The sequence below is a fragment of the Mustelus asterias genome, chromosome 20 (assembly GCF_964213995.1).
Source record: "Mustelus asterias chromosome 20, sMusAst1.hap1.1, whole genome shotgun sequence".
Taxonomy (NCBI): Eukaryota; Metazoa; Chordata; class Chondrichthyes; order Carcharhiniformes; family Triakidae; genus Mustelus; species Mustelus asterias.
The window spans coordinates 65,974,264-65,997,856 of record NC_135820.1 but is presented as its reverse complement, the minus strand read 5'-3'; the positions used below and the strand labels follow the sequence as shown (position 1 = coordinate 65,997,856).

The following is a 23,593-nucleotide window of genomic DNA, read 5'->3' as shown; positions in this document are numbered from 1 at the left end:
CAGCCCCAAAGTCATAAGGCACAATGCCTTCAGCAATTTCAGTTTTATGTCCTTTCAGCCGGCTTCTTCTTCTTTAAAAGCTTTCATCCCTTTGATCAAGCTTTGCCAATTTCACAGCCCCGGCTCAGGTTTTGTCTTCATAGCATTGATTCAGTGCCTTGTTAAAGGTGCTACATAAATGCAAGTTACTGCAGAAATGCTAATTTCAAAACCATCAATGCAGATAATAGAAGGTAATTTCATGGCAACTGAGATATTGATTATATTTCTTGTCTATCTAGAGGAAGATAAAACGCAAACTTTTAGTTCACGCCAATTATATTTTACTCATTGGTCCAAGAAAAGTAATATTTTAAACAATGGGACAGGCCTGATGGACCAAAGAGTCTTTCCTTTGTATACGTTTTATGTTAGAACTTGTTGGAAATGTTAAGATTCCCCACTAATTGGCCACTGCAGCATTTCATAGAATCCCTACAGTGCAGAAGAGGCCATTTGACCCATCAAGTCTGCACTGACTCTCTGATAGAATCTTACCTAGGCCCTCTCCCCCACCCTATCCATGTAACCCCACACATTTATCATGGCTAATCCCATCTAAGCTAGATATCTTGGGATACTAAGGGGCAATTTAGCATGGTCAAGCCACCTAACCGGCACATCTTTGGACTGAGAGAAGAAACTGGAGCACCCAGAGGAAACCCATGCAGACACAGGGAGAATGTGCAAACTCCATATAGCCATTCAAGGCTAGAATTGAACCCAGGTCGCTGGAGCTGTGGGGTAGCAGTGCTAACCACTGTACCATTGAGACAATACTGATCAGCTGGTGCAGAGATTTATAACCTTTTGGTTAATTTTCAGAATTAATTTCTTACCATAAAAAATAATCAATTTTCTGATCTCACCCATCTTGCAAGTTTTTTGTTAATAGGTGGGAAAATTATTTCAGCCCTAATCCATTTAAAAGTGTCACTGACATTTATGCGAGAACACATAGTACCTTTGAATAAAATTAAGAAAATTACAGCTAAACCTCATTACCAACACAGAAAACATAATTAAAAAGGTTTAATTTTGAATCACATCTCAAGGAAGCAAAGGTCTATCATGCCACTTTCTGCAATGTAATTCATTTGTCCCTTCCAATAATATTGATTAGTACAGCTTTCTCAGTTTCAGGACCTGGGTTCGAATCTGGCCTTGGGTCACTCACTGTCTTGTGTGGAGTTTGCATGTTCTCCCGTGTTTGCGTGGGTTTCCTCTGGGTGTTCCGGTTTCCTCCCAGTCTGAAAGACATGCAGGTTAGGTGGATTGGCCATGCTAAATGCCCTTAGTGTCCCAGGATGTGAAAGTTAGGGAGATTAGTGGGGTAAATACGTGGGGTTATGCGGATAGAGCCTGGGTAGGATGTTCTGTCGGTGTAGACTTGATGGGCCAAATAGCCTCCTTCTGCACTGTAGGGTTTCTATGATTTGCTATGATACTTGCTTGGCAATGACAGTCGACACGGGCATTTTCACCACATTATTCAGTCTAATCCTCTAATTTCCGACTTTGGTAGAAGCCATTTCCACCCTTTAACCATCTCCTGCTCTATCCTTCTGACCACATTTTATGCAATTGTTCATTGCCTTTGCTAAAGCCTCGTGACCTCAAACAGAAATATGCTATTTCTTGCCCTTTATGCTTTTTGTTAATTTGCTCACTTTTCCCCAAACTCCTTTTCTATATTTATTCTGATTATCTACCTCACGGAAGTTGTTTCGAATTTGATCTAGTTTCCATTATTCATCAATGGAACTCCAACCTTCAACACATTCTTTTTTTCTTCTCAAAAGGTACTTCATTTGTGCCCCCATCAGTCTCCTCATATCCCTCCCCCAAACCCATTTTGGGTAATGTAATCTCACGACAACTGATATTTCCCCCCTCTCCCAAATGTCCTCATTTATTTTATTTTTCTACTCTTTCACAGTGTCTAAATATATTGTGGGCATCAATTTCCAAATATACCCCTATTTTTAGATTGCTCATTTCAACAGCCAGAACCATAGCTGGAGAGTCAACATTCTGAGTAAACAGCTCAAAGAACAATTTTAAAAATAGAAGTCACATCTCCTACAATTATGTTCACTATTGTTGATAAATACATAGCTTTAACCGGGCTATAAATATCCTCAATGCTTTATTCATTGTTCTATTTGCAGACTAATATAGAGTAATGACCAATTATTTTGCTCAAACTGTTTAAATAATTTCTCTATTTAAATCCTTATGCACTTACAGCCTTTAATTTGTGGCACTCTTTTTCCCTATTCCTTCTGAAAGTGTCAGACCGAGGTATATTTAAAAGCCACTGACTCAGCTGTAGCTGTTTGTGTTTGTTGTTGCAATGTCATGATTTTTCTATTTTAAATAAATGATTAGACGTCCATCCTCGCAGTGTAGATTTCCTTAGTCTGTTAGTCTTCCTCCCTTTTGGGTTTCCTGTTTTGTTTTCAAGTTTCTTGATCCCTCACATCTATCTGAGGCTCAACCAGACTGTTCGAAACTTTGTCATATTTGACCAAGATGAGTTTATGACCGGATATCCGTGCCATTGATAAGACCACCTAAGATGACCTCCAAAACTGTCTGCCTCCAGCACTGCCTTAGCTCATCTGTAAACTAAAACCCACATCCATCTCCAGACTTGACTAGTCCAATGCAGTCCTCATTGGTCTCCCAAGTTCTACACACCGTAAACTTCTGATTATCTGAAAGTCTGCAAGATGAAATTTTATTACGTTTGTTACTCTGCAATCCATAGGAAGATAGGAACAGGAATAGGCCATTCTGCTCGAGCCTCTTCCGTTCATGGATGATTTATGTTCCAACTCCATTGGCTGCCTGGACTCCATATTCCTTAATACCCTTGGCTAGCAAAAAAAGTTACTTTACAGACAGCAAGATGATCAAATAGCTTTACTTCATTCATATCTGACCCCTTATATTAACTGTATTTCAACCTGCCTTTTGAAAAGATTGGTTAAGTACACATGTGAAAGACTATATCCAATTAAGATCATGGGGGGTGCAATTGATGCAACCTTGTTACATCATACAGTGAAGAATTGGGAAGTACATGTACACATGACCTATTTAATCATCTTCTGTCTGCCCATTTGGGTGGCATGCTGCCGCACAGCATGAGGGACCTGAATTTGATTCCGGCCTTGCGTGACTGTCTGCTGTGTGGAGTTTGCACATTCTCTGTGTCTGCGTGTGTTTGCTCTGCCTTCCTCCCACAGTCCAAAAGATGTGCAGGTTAGGTGGATTAGCCATGGTAAACACGCAGGGTTACAGGGACGGTGGGGTGTGTGGTGGTGGTGGTGGTGGTGGTGGTGGTTGGGGGGGGGGGGGGGGGGAAGAGAGAGAGGGGGGAGAGAGAGAGAGAGAGACAGAGATACTCTTTTGGAGATGGTGCAGACTCTAAGGGCTGAATGATCTCCTTCTACACTGCAGGGATTCTATGATTGTTAATAGTCTTATTTGCCCTTATAAGCAGCTAACTCTGTGCTCTTGGTAATCTTCTCACTTGTAATGTTAGCTTAAACCTTGCCCTTTACTTAACCTTCTGCGCTGATATTGATTCCAGATCTGTTTGTTCAAGTGTAGACTGCCCACTTGGTATAGAAACAAGTCGATTTGACATTCCTTAAACCTGTGCTTGTCCTGGAAAGCTATCAGAAAATCCCACACCATGCAAGTTCTGCATAACACTGGATTCAATTAATTAATTGAGTTTAAGTCCAATTTGTGGTTTAAAGCCAAGTACACTTCAGCTTTGAATGTCCTGTAAACATTCAGCTGCCAACTCATTTGTTAGCCCCTCATAGTGCAAGTAACTTGTAAAACCTATTTAAATTGCCTCAAAGCAACAGTCAGCGTAAACAAACAGCTAATTCAAACACAAAAGAACCATCGAAAAATCAAAAGCAAAGGATCTAGGAAATTGGAGATAAGACAGAAAAGCTGGAAAACTCTCAGATCAGGTGGCATCTCCTAATTAGGGGAGAGAGATAGAGAGATAATGTATCAGTTTGATTACCTTTCACAGAGGGAAAAAACCACAGCTAGTTACTTTCCCATCTCTCACCAGATCAAATACCACTCACTCTACCAACCTCCCAAGACAATGATAGAAGAATGGCATTCCATTCCATCAATCTTTGTTTAGCTTTACATAAATAACTCACCTCTCAATGGGAAAGCAATGTTATTTTCAACAGACACTCTTAACAATGGTTTTCCAACCCACTCTTTCTGCATAATGTTGGATGCCAAGCTCAGAAGCCAGCATAATCAGGAACCCCATGCACCCTGACATACTCTCTTCTATCTTCTTCCATCGGGAAAAGGATACAAAAACTACATGTACCAACCGACTCAAGAGCAGCTTCTTCCCTGCTGCCATCAGCCTGTGATTTGATTTGTCACATGTATTAGTATACAGTGAAAAGTATTGTTTCTTGCGCATATATAGACAAAGCATACTGTTCATAGAGAAAGAAAGGAGAGGGTGCAGAATGTAGTGTTACAGTCATAGCTAGAGTGTAGAGGAAGATCAATTTAATATAAGGTAGGTCTGCTCAAATGTCTTATGGCAGCAGGGAAGTAGTTGTTCTTGAGTCGGTTGGTATGTGATCTCAGACTTTTTCCTAATGGAAGAAGGTGGAAGAGAGTATGTCCGGGATGCGCGGGGTCCTTGATTATACTGGCTGCTTTTCCGAGGCAGTGGGAAGTGTAGACAGAGTCAATGGATGGGAGGCTGGTTTGCGTGATGGACTGGGCTTCATTCACACCCTTTGTAGTTCCTTGCGATCTTGGGCAGAGCAGGAGCCGTACCAAGCTATGATACAACCAGAAAGAATGCTTTCTATGGTGCATCTGTAAACGTTGGAGAGAGTCATAGCGGACATGCCAAATGTCCTTAACCTCCTGAGAAAGTAGAGGTGTTGGTGGGCTTTCTTAACTAGCGCCGGCGTGGAGGGACCAGGACAAATTGTTGGTGATCTGACACTTAGAATCTTGAAGTTCTTGATCATTTCCACTTCATCCCCATTGATGTAGACAGGGGCATGTCCTCCATTATGCTTCCTGAAGTCCATGACTATCTCCTTTGTTTTGTTGACATCGAGGGATAGATTATTGTTGCCGCACCAGTTCACCAGATTTTGAATGGTCCTATCACATATTAAGCTGATCTTTCTCCTCACCCTATCAGTAACTGCAACACTATTCTGCACCCTATACTTTCCTTCCTCCCTCTATAAATGGTATGTTTTGTCTGTATAGCCTGCAAGAAACAATACTTTTCTCTGTATCCCAATACATGTGACAATAATAAATCAATTCAATTCTTAAATGGCAAAATGCACAGAATAAATAATTAGCATTTCCTTATACTTCTCTTTCTCACAGTTGGGAGTCTTGTCCTCACAGAACATAAAAGCACTGTGATCATCCTAATTCACCAACTAAAATACGATGTTAAGAATATATGGTTTCTCTCTGCATGTTGCCAGTTTAGTGGTCATAAATTGTTTTTCTTCTAATTAGGATTCAATTAAGCTTGCGCACTTCAAAGCAATCTAAAAAAACATGCAAAGAACACAAAATCATATAACTAATTTAAGATCTAATCTGGAGATAAATCAGCTTTGAAGATACAACTAATTCAAACAACACTGAGAATCATTATCACCTATTGTGATTCAGTTTCTAGTTTTGTTCGTGATAAACAGCACTGCAAATGAGCTGGGGATAGCCGTGGAATTGGATCAGTAAATGACATTATACCATTCACTAGCAAGAAGATAAATAAGTGTTCATGTTAACGCACAGCATTTTCACTCCAATTGCAATGAATGCTTTCACTTTGAAAAAGTAAACTTCATTTCGCATTATGAAGGAAAAAGAGGATGTTTGAGAAGGAACAGCTGAATAAAAACGTCAGCTCCTCTCTACAACAGACTTATAATGCCCAAAATGGAACAACATACCTGGGCAAAGACAAAACCATTAAAGGACTAAAATATGCAACAGTAGTGGCCATTTCATTGGAAGGTAACACCCCCTGTAAATGTTTTCCGTTATGTGCAGCCATTTTTAAGCATGGCTGTACACGTGTGGTAGCTTTAAGGGGACAGACAATTTGAGTGTCCTACACATTGTTTCTCAATTACTGCATGTAGTTTACAGGGGACATTGCTGGTAGGTTCCATTTATTTTAAATTCCAGATTTGCACAAGCACATTCCTGACGCACCATTTTGCAACAAATTTCATTTATGTAACATCCTGTGGCACGTTAAAGGAACATAATCAGACAAACATTGACAATGGCAAGGAGAAATTAGGACAGGTGATCAAATCTTGTTCAAAGAAGCAAGTTTTAAGTTGTGTCGTAAAAGGAGGATTGGAATGGAAGAGCTTAATGGCTGAAAGCACGACTGTCAATGATGGAACAAAGGAAGCAGGGAGAGTTGAAGGAATGTTGTGTTTTCAGAGGCAGTTACAGAGGTAGAATGGGGTGAGGACATGGAGGTATTTGGACAGGAGAATGAAAATTTCAAAAACAGGCAAACCATTGGAGGTCAGCAAACACAAGGTTGGTGGACGAATGGTAGCTGGTATGATTTAGGATCCAGGCAGCAGAATATTTGATGTGCTCATTTACGGAAGGTGGAAGATAAGTGGCTGGCCACGAGACCTTCAGGATAGCTGAGACTAGAAGCAACAAAAACCCAAATAAAGGTTATAGCAGATGGATAGAGGTATGTGATATTATGAAGCAGAAGTAGGCAGTCTTTATGATGGATACGGCATCAGAAGCTCTGCTCAAAGTCCAAAAGGACGCATGCTGTGACATTGGCCCGTGGGAGGGGATGAAATTAGTGGTTAGGGAACAGAGTGTGTGATAGGGGATTCAGTTTTTCCCAATGTTTAACTGAAGGAAATTGATATTCATCCTGGACTGAATGTCAAGAGAATTAGTCCGACAACCTAGAGGTTGTCACCAACTAGCCGGAAGCCTCTCTTAATTTTCATCCATGATTGAATTCTATTAGCTTTAAGCCTCAACAATTCTATACACTACAAACATTAAGAACCAAACTATACACATTATAGTTGTTGAATAATTGTTCCCGAATAGAAACTGACCACAAAAAGTCTAATAACTGGTTTCAGGCAGCAGGAAACAATGGCAAAGTTTTCTTTCTCATAAGAATCACCAACATTTGCAAAGAACAACCTGAAAAATGGATTCAAATCTTACTTCCACCCCCCACCCTTACTAGTGAAGTACATGACATGTGCAGATGTTGGCTGTAAATAAATTAAATTTAGCTCAACAATGACCTCAATTTCAAATGCCAGCTAAACAATGAGACCAAGAGAGGCTTACAACATTCTTTCTAAACAAACCCTTGGTGAAAGGGTCAAACTTGCAGCATATTTTCCCATGCATGCTTTTATAAAAGGCCATGGGATTAGCACAAACTTTTATTAGCCTGCAGTGACTGTGCTCATATCAGAGACATCCAAGGACATTATTTACGCTAAAGAGTTTGTGAAACGGTTTCCATCTCATGAGAAATGGGATGGCTGCTCTTGGGCTTCAACTCCATTTTCCTATACGTTCCACGTGTCCTTTAACTCCCGGAGACACCAAAATTCTGTCTATCCCAGCCTTAAATGGATTCAATGATGGAGCATTCACAATCATTTGGGATAGATAATTCATTTGGGATGGAGAATTCCAATGATTCACAACCCTTTAAGTGAAATAATTTCTCTTCAATCCCAAATAATTATCCTAAGCCCCCCATTTTAAATACCCCGACTTTCAGGAACACATTAATAAATACTAAGATGCTGCAAATATAATTAGAGCTTGACTTGAGTTTAAACGAGTGGCAAGACTTCCTTGGGTCGGAAATTTCACAGTATCCCTACAGTGCAAAAGGAGTCCATTCGGCCCATCGAGCCTGCACTGACAACAATCTCACCCAGGCTCTAACCAATTAACCCCATGTATTTATCCTGCTAGCTCCCCCTCCCTAAAACTAAGGGATAATTTAGTATGGCCAATCCACCTAACCTGCACATCTTTGGAGTGTGGGAGGAAACCAGAGCACCCGGAGGAAATCCAAGCAGACATGGGGAGAACGTGCAAAGTCCACACAGTCACCCAAGACCGAAACTGAACCTGGGTCCCTGGCGCTGTGAGGCAGTAGTGCTAACCACTGTGCCACCCATTTGATGCTATGCAGCGCCTAAATCTAGTGCAGTGTCAAATCAGGTGTAAAAATGTTCCCTGGGTTCTATTTGACACCCTGGACACTTCAAGCCCCCAACTCTACAATTAAAAGGTATGCCCAAGCGATGCCTCACCGATCATTGAGTAAAGCAGCAATAACTAGGTAGATTCCCATTCACCCTGCTACAGAAAGGGTTTAATGCTTTAGTTGGACACATTTACCATGTTGTACACTTATTGAAGGCGAAGCATTTCACTAAAGTTGTGATCTCTTGCAGTTCCACTTTCAATATGACTGCAAATCAATAATACTAAAGATTAAATAGAACAGCCCTAAGGTCCTTGTGACCATCAGATGACTTACATTGAGGAGCCTGGAGGGCCGAATCAATATTGCAACAAGAAAGCAAGAACGTTGTGCTCCTTTTAAAGGAAGATATTTTTTGCTACAACCAAAAATTGATTTAGTATTGTACTGGAAGGAAAGGCGACCACCAAGCAGAGTAACTATATAACTATTTATCAACAGAGTAGCTATTTACAGAGAGTGATAGTGTTGCTATCTATGATTGGGAAATCCCACGTTCAGCCCCAGGATTCATGCATTTCAGCCTGATTGGCCGCATAGGACCTTCCGAAACCCCCACCCCTTTAAAGGGGCTCGCTACTACATCTCTCCCCCTTTAAATCCTTTATTACACAAACTATCAAAAGTTAAATTAAGGATATATTTATTTGAGTCACAAGTAGGCTTACAGTAACACTGCAATAAAGTTACTATGAAAATCCCCTAGTCGCCACACACCGGCGCCTGTTCGGGTACACGGAGGGAGAATTTAGCATGGCCAATACCCCACCCTAAATTATTTACAATATAGCACCATAAATGAATTATTTATTATAGTCCAATGATGTCCTCTCCCTTTTCGAGCAGCACAGCTCAACACGAGGTGCCCCGTCTGCAGGGGTAGATTCAGTTTCACTTTCAGAAATCAGACTTTTATCTTTTAAAAGTGCATCATAAGAACATAAGAAATAGGAGTAGGCCATCTAGCCCCTCGAGCCTGCCCCGCCATTCAATAAGATCATGGCTGATCTGATAGTGGTTTTGTTCCACTTACCCGCCCGCTCCCCATAACCCTTAATTCCCTTATTGATCAGAAATCTATCTACCTGTGACTTAAACATATTTAATGAGGTAGCCTCCACTGCTTCAATGGGCAGAGAATTCCAGAGATTCACTACCTTCTAAGAGAAGTTCCTCCTCAACTCTGTTCTAAACTGACTCCCCCTTATTTTGAGGCTGTGTCCTCTAGTTCTTGTTTCCTTTCTAAGTGGAAAGAATCTCTCTGCCTCTACTCTGTCTAGCCCCTTCATTATTTTATATGTCTCTATAAGATCTCCCCTGAGCCTTCTAAACTCCAACAAGTACAGGCCCAATCTACTCAATCTCTCCTCATAAGCTAACCCCCTCATCTCTGGTATCAACCTGGTGAACCTTCTCTGTACTCCCTCCAAGGCCAATATATCCTTTCGCAAATAAGGGGACCAAAATTGCACACAGTACTCTAGTTGCGGCCTCACCAGTACCTTGTACAATTGCAGCAAGACCTCCCTGCTTTTATATTCCATGATGTGGAGATGCCGGCGTTGGACTGGGGTAAGCACAGTAAGATCTTACTGTTTATATTCCATCCCCTTCGCGATAAAGGCCAACATCCCATTTGCCTTCTTGATCACATGCTGCACCTGCAAACTGAGTTTTTGCGATTCATGCACAAGGACCCCCAGGTCCCTCTGCACAGTAGCATGTTGTAATTTTTCACCATTTAAATAATAGTCCATTTTACTATTATTCCTTCCAAAATGGATAACCGCACACTTGTCAACGTTATAATCCATCTGCCAGATCCTCGCCCACTCACTTAGCCTATCCAAATCTCTCTGCAGACTTTCCACATCCTCCACGCAATTTGCTTTCCCACTCATCTTTGTGTCATCCGCAAACTTTGTTACCCTACACTCGGTCCCCTCCTCCAGATCGTCTATATATATGGTAAATAGTTGAGGCCCCAGCACCGATCCCTGCGGCACGCCACTAGTCACCAACTGCCAATCAGAAAAGCACCCATTTATTCCAACTCTCTGCTTCCTGTTAGATAGCCAATCCTCAATCCACGCTAACACTTTACCCCCAACTCCGTGTATCTTAATCTTCTGCAGCAACCTTTTGCGAGGCACCTTATCAAACGCCTTCAATGCAGATCACTTCTCCAGTTCCCACACAAATTACTCGACCCATCCTCAGGCTGACTCGTTTTTCAACCACAACATTTTCGGAACGGATTGCCCCACTGGTTCTTTATGTGACTCAAGTGATTTAGATGCTTCTTCAGTCTTTTACCTTGAATTATGACTTCATACGATACCGGGCCCATCCTGGACTGCTCCACAACACCTGGGGCCCAACTTTTACTCCTCCCCAAATTTTTATCATATATTAGATCATCCACTTTATATTCTCTCAGGTTTTGTATAATCATGTTGTTTCTTTGCACACTCTGCTTTGCCTTCACCCTGTAGGGATGCCAGTGGTTGCTTTTTCATGGCTGCTTTAAAAGTTTGCACAGCCCTCTCCACCAATCCATTCAAGGAGGAGTAGAACAACATGATACGTAAATGCTTAACGGCATTTGCCAACGTGGAATGCTGGAATTCCTTGCTGGTAAATGCTGTCCCATTGTCTGAAACCAATACCTCCGGCAACCATGGGTACCAAAGGTTTACCTTAAATCTTCCACTGTTGCCAAAGTAGTCATGGACTTCATTTCATAGATGTCTAGCCATTTTGAGGATGCACCCACTAAGTGGAAACACGGTGCACATGGATGGGCCTAAAAAATCAACGTGGATTCACACCCATGGCTGACCTGGCCTCTGCTAAGGATACATCGGGGCCACTGACAGTAATCTTTGTTGTACCTGGCATTGGTTACAGTGTATAGTCATACTATATCTGCATCCAACCCAGGCCACCACACATATCTGCTAGCCAACATTTTTATCTTGGACATTTGTAGGTGGGCAGCGTTACTATTAATTTCCTGCTGGCTGTGGGGACAGCCACCCTTGCTCCCCACAGAAGGATGCCACCTTCCTTATCAGAGAGGGTTCTAGTTGTTCAGACACTCCCTGGTAATGCCAGCCAGGTAGTGTGTTAAGGAAATTCAAGGCAAGGACAATTTCTTGTTGCACTGGCGGGAGCGTACTTTCTGGTGGCGAAGGACACGTTAAGGCATTAGCATTTAATATTTATGACTCCGGTCTGTGCTGGAAAGTATATTCATAAGCAGCCATCAATAAAGCCTAATGCTGAAACCTCGCAGGCGCCACTGGAGAGATGGCTTTATCTTCTCTAAATAAGCCTTACAGGGATTTATGATCGTTCGTTACCATGAAATGCTGTCCATAAACATATTGGTGGTCATTTCTTTATTGCGAAGATGACAGCCAACCTCTCTTTCTCGATCTGTGAGCGTGCCTTTTCTGCATCAGAGAGAGCCCATGAAGCATAGCCTTTCTAACCTATCCTCCATTTTATATGACAAGACAGCTCCGGCAACCGGTCTCTTTCCAGCAATATTTAAATACTAGTTTAAACTGCTCAAGAATTTTAAAGCTCAGAAGAAAAAATAATCTCAAGTGTTAAAGCTTTATCTTTATAACTTACCTTTGATACCGAGTTAGGGGTTGTACATGAAAGCTGGGCTACTCTGTCCTGGTCAGATTCATTTCAACAGGCTCAGATGTTTTAATGTCAATGAACTGACATCATCATGGCCTCAGAGTCATCCTATCTTTCTCTTTATGCCAACAGTTTTAATATAATTGTACACACTATGCAACGATTGATGTTGATGTCCGTCACAAGTGCATTCTTTCTGCTGCACAATAATGGCAACCAACAGTCAAACCAAAACAGTAAGGAAATAAATATGATTTTAAAATTTGTCTTTGGTCTACAGCTGAAATGAAGAAGCCTCTGTTCTCCACATTTCTTGCAGCCTAGAAATTCCTATTTCACATTTAACAAACATGAAAGCAAGTTTCACATATACCCCTGATCATGGCTTACACATGTAATACCAGTAGCTTACACAGTGCAATACTACATAACTGAAAGATACCATGAGGAATATGACACTTCAATCACACAATGTGTGATCTATTGTTGTTCAAGGTTAAAGCTGGCAGAGTTGAATAGATCTTTATCAGTACACTACACACACACTCTTCACTGTCCACCTCCCTGTGCAATCTTTCAATTAGTATTTGTTTTCACTTATGTATTTCTTTGCAGCTGTTCAGTTTGTGCTAGCCCCAAACCATTTACTCATTTTTTCATAATACCATTCACTAAGGTTTTTTCTGAAGCCGGTTAACATCATGGATTGTGTTGAGGTGTGTTAAATCTGAGATATACATTTAGTAATGTGAAGTAGTTGATGTCAAAATATTGAATGTATTCAAGAGGTGGCTAGATATAGCACTTGGGACGAATGAGATCAAAGGTTATGAGTTGGATGATCAGCCATGTTCGTGATGAATGGCAGAGCAGGCTCGAAAGGCCAAATGGCCTCCTCCAGCTCCTATCTTTTATGTTTCTATGTCAAACATTGCGTAGAAGAGATGAGCATGTACCTGGTTTATGCCACTCTTAACTTGTTCATGTCAAGTTACATATCCTACAGCAATTGTGAATTATACTCCATTTTGTACACTCCGTGAGTCAGTGTATTTAGGCATTAATTTAGATGGTATGTGGTAACTTTTAGCTAAATACCACTCTTAAAATTGCTCAAAGTTCAGTAATGGAAATACTCAAATAAACAGGTCTGTCAGCATGAGGGGTGAAAAATCACTTTCTGCATTCAGAATTTTAATCTGCGTTAATCTGAGCCTTGGAAGAGGACTTACACCAGAAATTAATTATTTTCAGGTAAGGCCATGCCTGTTGTACTTTTTGGAAAATAATTTATATTTCAGTCAGCTTCCTACCAAAACAAGGAAATTTCATTTTAAAGAGAAGGATTGCATTTTCTATGGAATAACAAAACTCAATCGCTGTCTTATTGAGTCAGAAGTTCCAGATCGATAACCTACAATGAACACAGAGCAAATTATATACGCTGTATCGGCTATGACTCAGTACGCAGATGATGTTTGTGTGCACGCACTCAGAAACTGAACTCTGGTCATTGATTGACTCCTTCCCGTAGCAAATTAGAAAAGAGGCCTTTCACTAAACACCAAGAAAATGAAAATCTCCTTCCAAATAGTTCCCACAGCAAAACAACTCCCTCCACAGATTAAGATCAACAGCAACATCCTGCAAAATGTGGATCATTTTCTGTACAGTGGAAGCCTGCTCTCGACAAAGGAAGACAGACGATGAAATTCATCATAGTCTCCAATGCACCAGCTCAGACTTGGACCAACTAAGGAAAGCAAAGAGTATCTGAGGACCAAGATCTTAAACCTGAGATTATTGGGTAGCAGTGATCTCTGTGCTCCTGTGCGCTTCGGAGACTTGGATGACTTACAGTAGGCACTGAAGTAACACCAGCAGCACTCTCTCCCAAGCCAACTTGCCTAGTATTAAAGCACAAAACCAACTGGGTAGAACAGTCATTGTATGCCCGAGACCAGACTTCGGAAGCAACTCCACTCAGGATGACAACGGAAATGGTTTCAAAGCATCCCTGAAGAGGTCAAACATTTCCACTGATTCTGTGGAGACCTTGACTTGTGATCAACCAAATGGAAAAAGCTCATTCGTGATGGCATTGAACACATCAAGAGACTCCATCTGGATCATGCAGAAGCGAAGCTGAGGCATTGGAGGGAATGCACAAACCTTCAAACAACCCACTTAACCAACGCTTTAAGCACCATCTGACTCAAGTGGCAAAGTCTGCAGATCACACATTGGATTTATCAGCTGTTGCATAACTCATCAAATCTGAGTGGAAGCAATAGTCATCCTCGATCCCAAGAGACTGCTTCGGAGAAGCTAGGAGCCCTCTCACCCGAGTCACTAGGTTCAAGTACCACTCTAAGGCTCAAGCACAAAAATCACACTGACTTTTCCAATGCATACGGATGGAGTGTTGCACTGTCAACAGTGTCATTTTTCAAATGAGAATTTAAACTGAGCCCCCATCAGCCAGCTTAAGTCGATGTACAAGATCCCGAGGAACTATTTGAAGAGGTGGGGAGTTAGTCCTGGTGTCTTGGCCAATATGTAGCCCTCAATGAAAAACAGATCATCTGGTCATCATTCCATTGCTGCTTGTGGAAGTTTGTCCTATTTGCCCACTGTGTTTCCCACACTAACAGTGTCTACATTTCAAAATTGTTTGCAAAGTGTTTTGAGATGTCTGATGATCATGAAAGTTGCAACATAAATGCAGGTAAAATGCAATAATTGTGGGATAATGCATTAAACCTCCCCTCAGCCTTCTCTGTTTCAAAGAAAACAATCGAACGCATCCAATCATTCCAATAATGCATGAATTGCAAATGCAATGTTTGAAGTGTTACCTTTTCTTTTATAATCCAATTAGCCTTAGGCTTACTCATCACCCAAGCTTTCTAAAAGATTACCAAGATGCAAAGTCACTTCTGTTCCGAAGAGTCATATTGGACTTGAAATGTTAAATCTGTTTTCTCTCCACAGATGCTGCCCACCTGCTGAGATTTTCCAGCACTGTGTTTTTATAATGCTAGATCACTTCATGGTCAGAATGGCACAATTTGACAAACCTTAGCAAATCATTTCTCAGTAACAGAAAAATAGAACAATTTCATTTCAACATTGTTGTTTAAAATCTTCCCTGCTACAGATTTATTGAAAATTGATTGTTACTTTATTTTTATTTAAAAGCAGTACGTTTAAACATGTTTTAAAATGTTTATCCTCAATGCACCAAACCCATGAATATCCTACATCCTCAATTCAGTTACCAAGAGCTTGTCTACTCCTGGAACAGATCTGAAAAACAGACCTGAATTGTCACTACTGTCTCGCTTTGATATGCTATCATGGGAACATGAGGCTGCTGAGATGGGGAAGATACATTTCCCTCAGCTTATCAAATATGAAAAAAGCAGCCTATAGGGAACAGCAGTTTTCTTTGTTCTAACATGGTAAATTAAATTTAAAACTGAAGTGGAGTGCAGTTGTCCAAAAATACATGTTCACACGGTGATGGGTAACTAGTAAGAACAGTTCTGGTGTGAACCAGGATTTTCAAAAGTCGTCACAGTGATTAGTACAATGCATCTTTTAAAGCTTAATTGGATAAATATTTTAAAGAGGACAATACTAGGTTTTTGGAATAAAAGGTGTCAGCAGGATCAGTTTTGTATTGCAAGAGCTGGCAGATAAGATGGGTCAAATGGCATTCTTCTGTATAAACCCGTGCAGATTCACGCTCAAAAAATAAAAAGTACACACAGGAATACCTTTAAACGGTTTTGTAACTTAGGATAAATTCCAGCTACAAGTTAAGCATTGGCCCAAGGCAAATTCTGCTTTACACAGACATTAATTGCAATGTAAATCTGGAATCAGGACAATTCCAACTGAAGCGGAAAGAGAAAATGCCTGAAGGGAACCTGACATTCAAATATCTAATACTCCTGCCTAGTCTTAACTCTACATGAATGTACTGATATTCTTTCTCCTCACCTCAAACTCTTCAAACATTTATATTTCAATTGTTTGAAGACATGGATTTACCCAGGCATGGCTAGAACTCTTTCCTAAAGAGGTCAGAGGAAACTTAGCCAACATTACTTTTTTTCTGTGTGTGTGGAACAGCCATGTTTTGAAACAGTAGTTTCCCTGTGCACGCACCTTTAAATATATTGCAGGGGAACATTAGGAACTGACACAGAAGGAATTAGAGTTTAGCAAGGACTTTTATGATTAACGCATGATAACCTACCTCCACCTTGACATATAGTGACAACAACTAGTAAACAGACAAAAAATAGCTTTTTGATCTATCAAATCCTGGAAAAACATTTGAATGACAATAAAATAAAACTTGTCAATTTCAAACTGATAATTTACCAGGATTGACTTTTGCCGAAACTTTAAGGAAATGCAACAACTTGGTAAATTTTCCATGACTTAAAAGCTGCACAGGGCTGTCCATGTCAGTCTCTGCCAGAGCATGCCCACATCCCTCCCTCTCTGCCAGTGTGCCCACATCCCTCCACCAGTCTGCATCTACATTCCCTGCCCTCCTGCCGGTGAGAGCCTACATCCACCACCTGCCCGCCACCCGCCAGTATGTGTCAGCATTTCCTCACTCTCTGCCAGTCTCTCTCAGTCTGGGGTCACTGTGTGCCTGCCTGGGGTCACTGCATATCTGTCTGGCGCCACCGCGTGTCTGTCTGGATTCTGTCTAGGGTCACTGCATGCCAGACCAGGGGTCACAGCGTGCCAGTCTAGGGGGTCACTGCAAGCCTGTCTGGGGTGACAGTCACTGCGTGTCAGTCATCTTGTGTGTGTGTGTGTTTTTTGCATCTGCGTGAGGGACCACTGTTGACTGTGGATGCTGAGAGAAGCTCCCAGCTGCTTCCCCATCCCCACATGGGACAGCACAGTGGTTAACACTGCTGCCTCACAGCACCAGAGACCCGGGTTTGACTTTTGGCTCAGGTCACTGTCGGTGTGGAGTCTGCACATTCTCCCCGTGTCTGCATGGGTTTCCTCCGGGTGCTCCGGTTTCTTCCCACGGTCCGAAAGAGTGCTGGTTAGGTGTATTGGCCGTGCTAAATTCTCCCTGTGTACCTGAACAGGCGCTGGAGTGTGGTGACTAAGGGATTTTCACAGTAACTTCACTGCAGTGTGAATGTAAGCCTTACTTGTGACACGAATAAATAAACTGAAGCAGCCGCTTACAATCACCCACCTCTGTTTCTGGAGGTCCAGGCCGAGGAGTGCGGTCCCCGCGGCGGGTGTCAGGCCGCTCTTGGGCAGGGGTGTCCCGGGGCCCGATGCCCCTGGCTGGGCGGCGGCTCCCTCGCAGTGACTCTCGGCGCCCAGGCACGGCTCCCTTGGCAACGCGATGGCGGGGCCCACATAGACGGTGCCGACCGCAGGCCCGAGCCGGGGGGTCTGAGTGATGAGCGCGGCGCTCGGCACCCCGGAGATGCAGCTGATGCAGCCGAGGCCGAGCGGGGCGCCGCGGCTGCTGCCCGAGGCCACCACGGCGGCCACCGACAGGGCGGTGCTCTCCTCCTCGGGCCGGTAGCCGTTGCTGAGGAGCTCGAGCGGCCGGCGGCCGTCCAGCGAGATGTTGCTGAGGAAGCTGAGGGCGGCCTGCCTCCGCCGGGGGTCGGTGCGTTTCCTGGGCGGCTGGGCCGCTGACTGCGGCGGCGGTTGCGGGGGCGGCAGCTCCTTGGGCACGGGCCCCCCGCTGTGTTTGACACTCGGGAAACGGAGAGAGCCGCCGCACGTCGCGGCCGCCATTATCCGGAATGAAGAGCGGCGGGGGCGGCCGGGGGGGCGGGGCTGGCGCCCAGGAGGCGGGACTTGGACCCCTGAGGGGCGGGGCATGGGTCAAACGAGGGCGGGGCCATCTTCCAGGGATGGCGGGGCTGGCGCCTCGGAGTTGGATCTCCAGTACACCAAGGGGGTGGAGAATGGGTCTCCGAAGGCGGGGCTTTGGCCCAAAAGGGGCGGGGCTGGTGTCCAGGGGGCGGGGCGGATGATCACAGGGATTGGGGTTTCGAGCCGCGAAGAGGCGGAGCCTCTGCCAAGCCGCTTGGCGATGATTGGTCCGCCGGAAGAGTGGGCGTGGGCACCTAGCAGGCGGGCAGCTGCTGAAAGTCCGATTGGTCGCCATCACATCCGGCCACGCCCATCCCATTGTGATGTCACTGGACAGCTCACCAATGGGAAGTCGCTGACGTCCCAATCAGGAACATCTTTTTGTGTTCAATAAAATCAACTTAACTTAGGGACAACTCAAAAGGAGCAGCCCCCTAAAAGGAGGGGAACCAATGGAAACAAAAAACAAAGTGGAAAGGAAACTTAAAACATCAAATTAAAATGTGATTAAAGAGGTCAATAATAGACCCCAGTTCCTGTGGTGCCCAGCGGGCACGCAAGGCAATCAACTGTGCCCTTGGACATTGCTCCCTCTACGTCCCCATCAGGGAAGTGTTACTCATCAAATATCACAAACTCTCACCCATCAAACCTCTGTCTGGCCCATCAACCTCTGGCCCATCAGACCTGTTGGGCATCAACCTCTCAGCAACCCCCCCAATCTTCAATGTTAATGAATTGAATCACCTCTCGGCCTTTTGGCTAAGATTAAGCCCAAGATGGGGGTGCAATGCCTCATCTTGTCAGCTTGGATCTTGTTTGCCTCCCTTGAATTGGATTCAATTGGATTTTAAAGTTTATTTTATTATTGTCTCAAGTATGTTTACATTAACGCTGCAATGAAGTTACTGTGAAAATACCCTAGTCACCACACTCTGGCTGGTGCCTGTTCAGGTACACTGAGGGAGAATTTAGCATAGCCAATGCACCTAACCAGCACGTCTTTCGGACTGTGGGAGGAAACCAGAGCACCCAGAGGAGACCCATGCAGACACGGAGAGAACATGCAGACTCCACACAGACTGACTCAAGCCGGGAATCAAACCTGGGTCCCTGGCGCTGTGAGGCAGCAGTGCTCACCACTGTGCCTCCATGCTGTCCCACTTAGTTTGCCTCCCTTTTATGGGAGTCCAAGGATTAGGGGGATTGGCCCTGCTTGAATTGCCCCTTAGTATCAGAAGGATTAGCAGAGTAAATATGTGGGGTGACGGGGGATTGGACCTGTGTGGGATTGTCGGTGCAGGTTCGATGGACCGAATAGCCTCCTTCTGCACTGTAGGGAATCTATGATTTTTCTATAATACCATGAATTGGATTAAATTGGAATTTGAATTTGGTCTTTGAAGCAAGCAAGGAATGGATTTTGGCTTTGGAACTTTAAGAATGGAGTAATTTTTTAAAAATTGAATCTTCAAACAGTTGTACTGAAGCACCTCAAAGTGCACCCTTTTCTATGTAAACAACCTTTAACATAACTTTGCGACATTTCTAAGACCGTTGTGAAATGTCTGAAGTGTTTCCTTTACTGTTTTGAAGTATTTTAGTATGTTACTTGATGTATGTAAAGAACCTGAATATTATTGCTTTTCTTGTGAAGGTCATTTTGGAATGTTTGTAATGTTCCCACAGATTTATGAATAAAGTATATTTTTGAAAATAAAAGATTTGGAGCTTCAAACAAAATGAAACCTATAATAAAGGCAAAATACTGCAGACACTGGCATCCGAAACAAAAACAGAAATTGCTGGAAAATCTCGGCAGCTCTGACTTGATTTGATTTATTGTCAGGTGTATTGGTATACAGTGAAAGGTATTGTTTCTTGTGCGCTATACAGACAAAGCATACTGTTCATAGAGAAGGAAAAGAGAGGGTGCAGAATGTAGTATCACAGTCAAAGCTAGGATATAGAGAAAGATCAACTTAATATAAGATAGGTCCATTCAAAAGTTGGATGGCAGCAACGAAGAAGCTGTTCTTGAGTCAATTGGTACGTGACCTCAGACTTTTGTATCTTTTTCCCGATGGAAGAAGGTGGAAGAGAGTATGTCCGGGGTGTGTGGGGTCCTTAATTATGTTGGCTGCCGAGGCAGCGGGAAGTGTAGACAAAGTCAATGGATGGGAGGCCGGTTTGCGTGATGGATTGGGCTACATTCATGACCTTTTGTAGTTTCTTGCAGTCCTGGGCAGAGCCATACCAAGTTGTGATACAACTAGAAAGAATGCTTTCTATGGTGCATCTGTAAAAGTTGGTGCGAGTCGTAGCAGACATGCCAAATTTCATTAGCCTCCTGAGAAAGAAAAGGCATTGGTCAGGTTTCTTATCTAAAGCTTTGGCATGGAGGGACCAGGACAGGTTGTTGTTGATCTGGACACCTAGAAAATTGAAGCTCTTGACCATTTCCACTTCATTCCCATTGAAGTAGACAGGGGCATGTCCTCCGCTATGCTTCCTGAAGCCGATGACTATCTTCTTCATTTTACTGACACTAAGTGACAGATTATTGTCGTTGCACCAATTCACCAGATTCTGCATCTCTTTCTTGTACTCCATCTCATCGTTTCATTGACCCAATACGGTGGTGTCATCAGCAAACTTGAAAATCAAGTTGGAGGAAAATTTGGCCACACAGTCATAGGTGTGTAAGGATTATAGTAAAGAGCTGAGGACGCAACCCCTGTGGTGCACCGGTGTTGAGGACAATCATGGAGAAGGTGTTGTTGCATATCCTTACTGATTGCAGTCTGTGGCTTAGAAAGTCTAGGATCCATTCACAGAGGGAGGAGCCGAGCAATATGCCACGGAGTTTGGAGATGAGATTTGTAGGCATAATGGTGTTGACTGAGGGAGTGCAGTGTTGGTTCTCCAGACTAATTCCTGGGATGGCAGGACTGCCCAATGAAGAGAGATTGAGGAAAATGGGCCTGTATTCCATAGAGTTTAGAAGAATGGGAGGTGATCTCATTGAAACTTGCAAAATTCTTAAGGGGATAGAGAGGGTAGATGCAGAAAGGATGTTTCCTCTGGTGGGGTATTTTGTCCAGGAATAAGGATGTGCCATTTAGGACTCAGATGAGGAGGATTTCTTCATTCAGATGGCCGTGAATCTTTGAAATTCTCTCGAACATAAGAACATAACCCTGGAAGGCTGTGTGAGGTCAGACATTGAGTATGTTCAAGACAAATCGATGGATTCCTAGATATTAATAACATCAAGGGTTTTGGGGATAGCATGGGAAGATGGCACTGTTATAGATGATCAGCCATGATCTAATTAATTGGCGGAGCAAGCTCAAGGGGCTGAATGGCTTGCTCTTGCTCCTATGTTCCTACGCATTTTTTTACAGCCCTTCACCTATATTTAAAGATTTTAAGAGGTCCAAGACCTAGAATTTATAGCCACAATAAGGCAGAAAGCCAATAGTACTTTAAGAATTATGAAAAAGCAGTGAGTTCATAAGTGGTAGAGCTCATAAAGCGGGGATGGGAAATGACGCGATTCAATGAGCAACCAAGAAATGAGTCAATGAGCAGGGGAAAAAAGCAACCAGGCCCTATTCCCGTAACCCCACATATTTACCTTGCTAGTCCCCTGACACTAAAGAGCAATTTAGCATGGCCAATCCACCTAACCCGCACATCTTTGGACTGTGGGAGGAAACCGGAGGAGGTACAAAGCATTATAAATGTTTGATATTATTTTCCCAATGTTTAAATTGATAGCAATATAAAGTGCTTTTCTCTTGCATATTAGTTTACTATGGTGTCAGGAAAGCCGATGATCAAATTTTTTTTGGAGGTTTTTCCTTCAGTTTTGAAATACAATAATAATGATAATGTAACTGATAATAATGATAATGACTTGCAGATAGTGAGGAACATTGTCAGAGGCTACAGAAGGATATAGATAGGCTGGAAATTTGGGCAAGGAAATGGCAGATGGAGTTCAATCCTGATAAATGCGAAGTGATGCATTTTGGTGGGAATAATGTAGGGAGGAGCTACACGATAAATGGAAGAACCATAAAGGGTGTAGAGACGCAGAGGGACCTGGGTGTGCAAGTCCACAGATCTTTGAAGGTGACGTCACAGGTGGAGAAGGTGGTGAAGAAGGCATATGGCATGCTTGCCTTTATAGGACGGGGCATAGAGTATAAGAGTTGGGGTCTGATGTTGCAGATGTATAGAACGTTGGTTCGGCCGCATTTGGAATACTGCGTCCAGTTCTGGTCGCCACACTACCAGAAGGACGTGGAGGCTTTGGAGAGAGTACAGAGGAGGTTTACCAGGATGTTGCCTGGTATGGAGGGGCTTGGTTATGAGGAGAGATTGGGGAAACTGGGGTTGTTCTCCTTGGAAAGACGGAGGATGAGGGGAGACTTAATAGAGGTGTATAAAATTATGAAAGGCATAGATAGGGTGAACGGTGGGAAGCTTTTCCCCGGGTCGGTGGTGACGTTCACGAGGGGTCATAGGTTCAAGGTGAAGGGGGGGAGGTTTAACACAGATATCAGAAGGACATATTTTACACAGAGGGTCGTGGGGGCCTGGAATGTGTTGCCGGGCAAGGTGGTGGAGGCGGACACACTGGGAACGTTTAAGACTTATCTAGACAGCTATATGAACGGAGTGGGAATGGAGGGATACAAAAGAGTGGTCTAGTTTGGACCAGGGAGCGGCGCGGGCTAATTGTTCCTTGTTTCTCGTTTCAAGGCTTCATTCTATGATCATCTTGCTGGTGCCAGTACAGAGCGAGACTGCGGATAGTTGGGAACCTGTCTCGGGGGCAGGGAATTCATATGGTGTTCGTGGAAGTGGAAATGACTAGGGTTGGGAAGCATTTTCCGATCAGGGCCAGTGTGATCTCCTGGACTCGTTTCGATCGCCTCAGGGGGTCGGAGAGGAATTTCCCAGATTTTTTTCCCCCATATTGGCCCTGGGGTTTTCACTCTGGGTTTTCGCCTCTCCCTGGAGATCACATGGTCTGGAATGGGGGGGTGGGGGTGAGTTAATACGTTGTGATGAACAAAGCATCGTAGCTGTGAGGGACAGCTCGGTGGATAGGATATTGGTATGTAGATAGGCTGGAAAATTGGGCGGGGATCCTGGATTCAGGATTCAATCCTGGACCGGGGAGCGGCGCGGGCTTGGAGGGCCGAAGGGCCTGTTCCTGTGCTGTATTGTTCTTTGTTCTTTGTTCTTTGTTGTTTGTAACCACAGTCTAATAAGAACAACAAATCTTGGATCTGCAAGTTGCATCAGAACAGTTGAGGTTTGCCAATGTAAAGCTTCTTTTCAGAGAGGGCCAAAGCAGTTGACCTAAAGCAGTCAGCTCCACATCAGTATTGCCAGTGAGAAGATGTTGGGCTCAAATTTCTATGGATATTGCCAGATCTCCAACTGTCTGCGTGTTGTTTCTGGAGAGTTTTTGCCCACTTTTTGCTGCTGTTTAATCTCGGGGTCAGCAATCTTAATAACAAGAAGAGCCAGTTTTAAGGTTTAATCAAAATGCAATGACATAAGAGCCACAATCCCTTAACCTCCTGGCTCCCTGGCATCAGATTTGGAGTTAACACAAAGATGCGGTGGAGAATTCCT

General features: G+C 43.4%; 1 protein-coding gene across 1 annotated transcript in view; it reads right to left on the bottom strand.

Moving 5' to 3' along the window:
- LOC144508590 (CDK5 and ABL1 enzyme substrate 2-like) overlaps positions 1–17,865 on the bottom strand; it is a 38,181-nt gene extending 20,316 nt beyond the window's left edge. The window contains exon 1 of the mRNA XM_078236709.1: positions 17,295–17,865. Coding sequence (XP_078092835.1) covers positions 17,295–17,854 — 560 coding nt within the window. The 5' untranslated portion in view covers positions 17,855–17,865. The remainder of the gene's footprint in view (positions 1–17,294) is intronic.
- Positions 17,866–23,593: the final 5,728 nt, after the last annotated feature.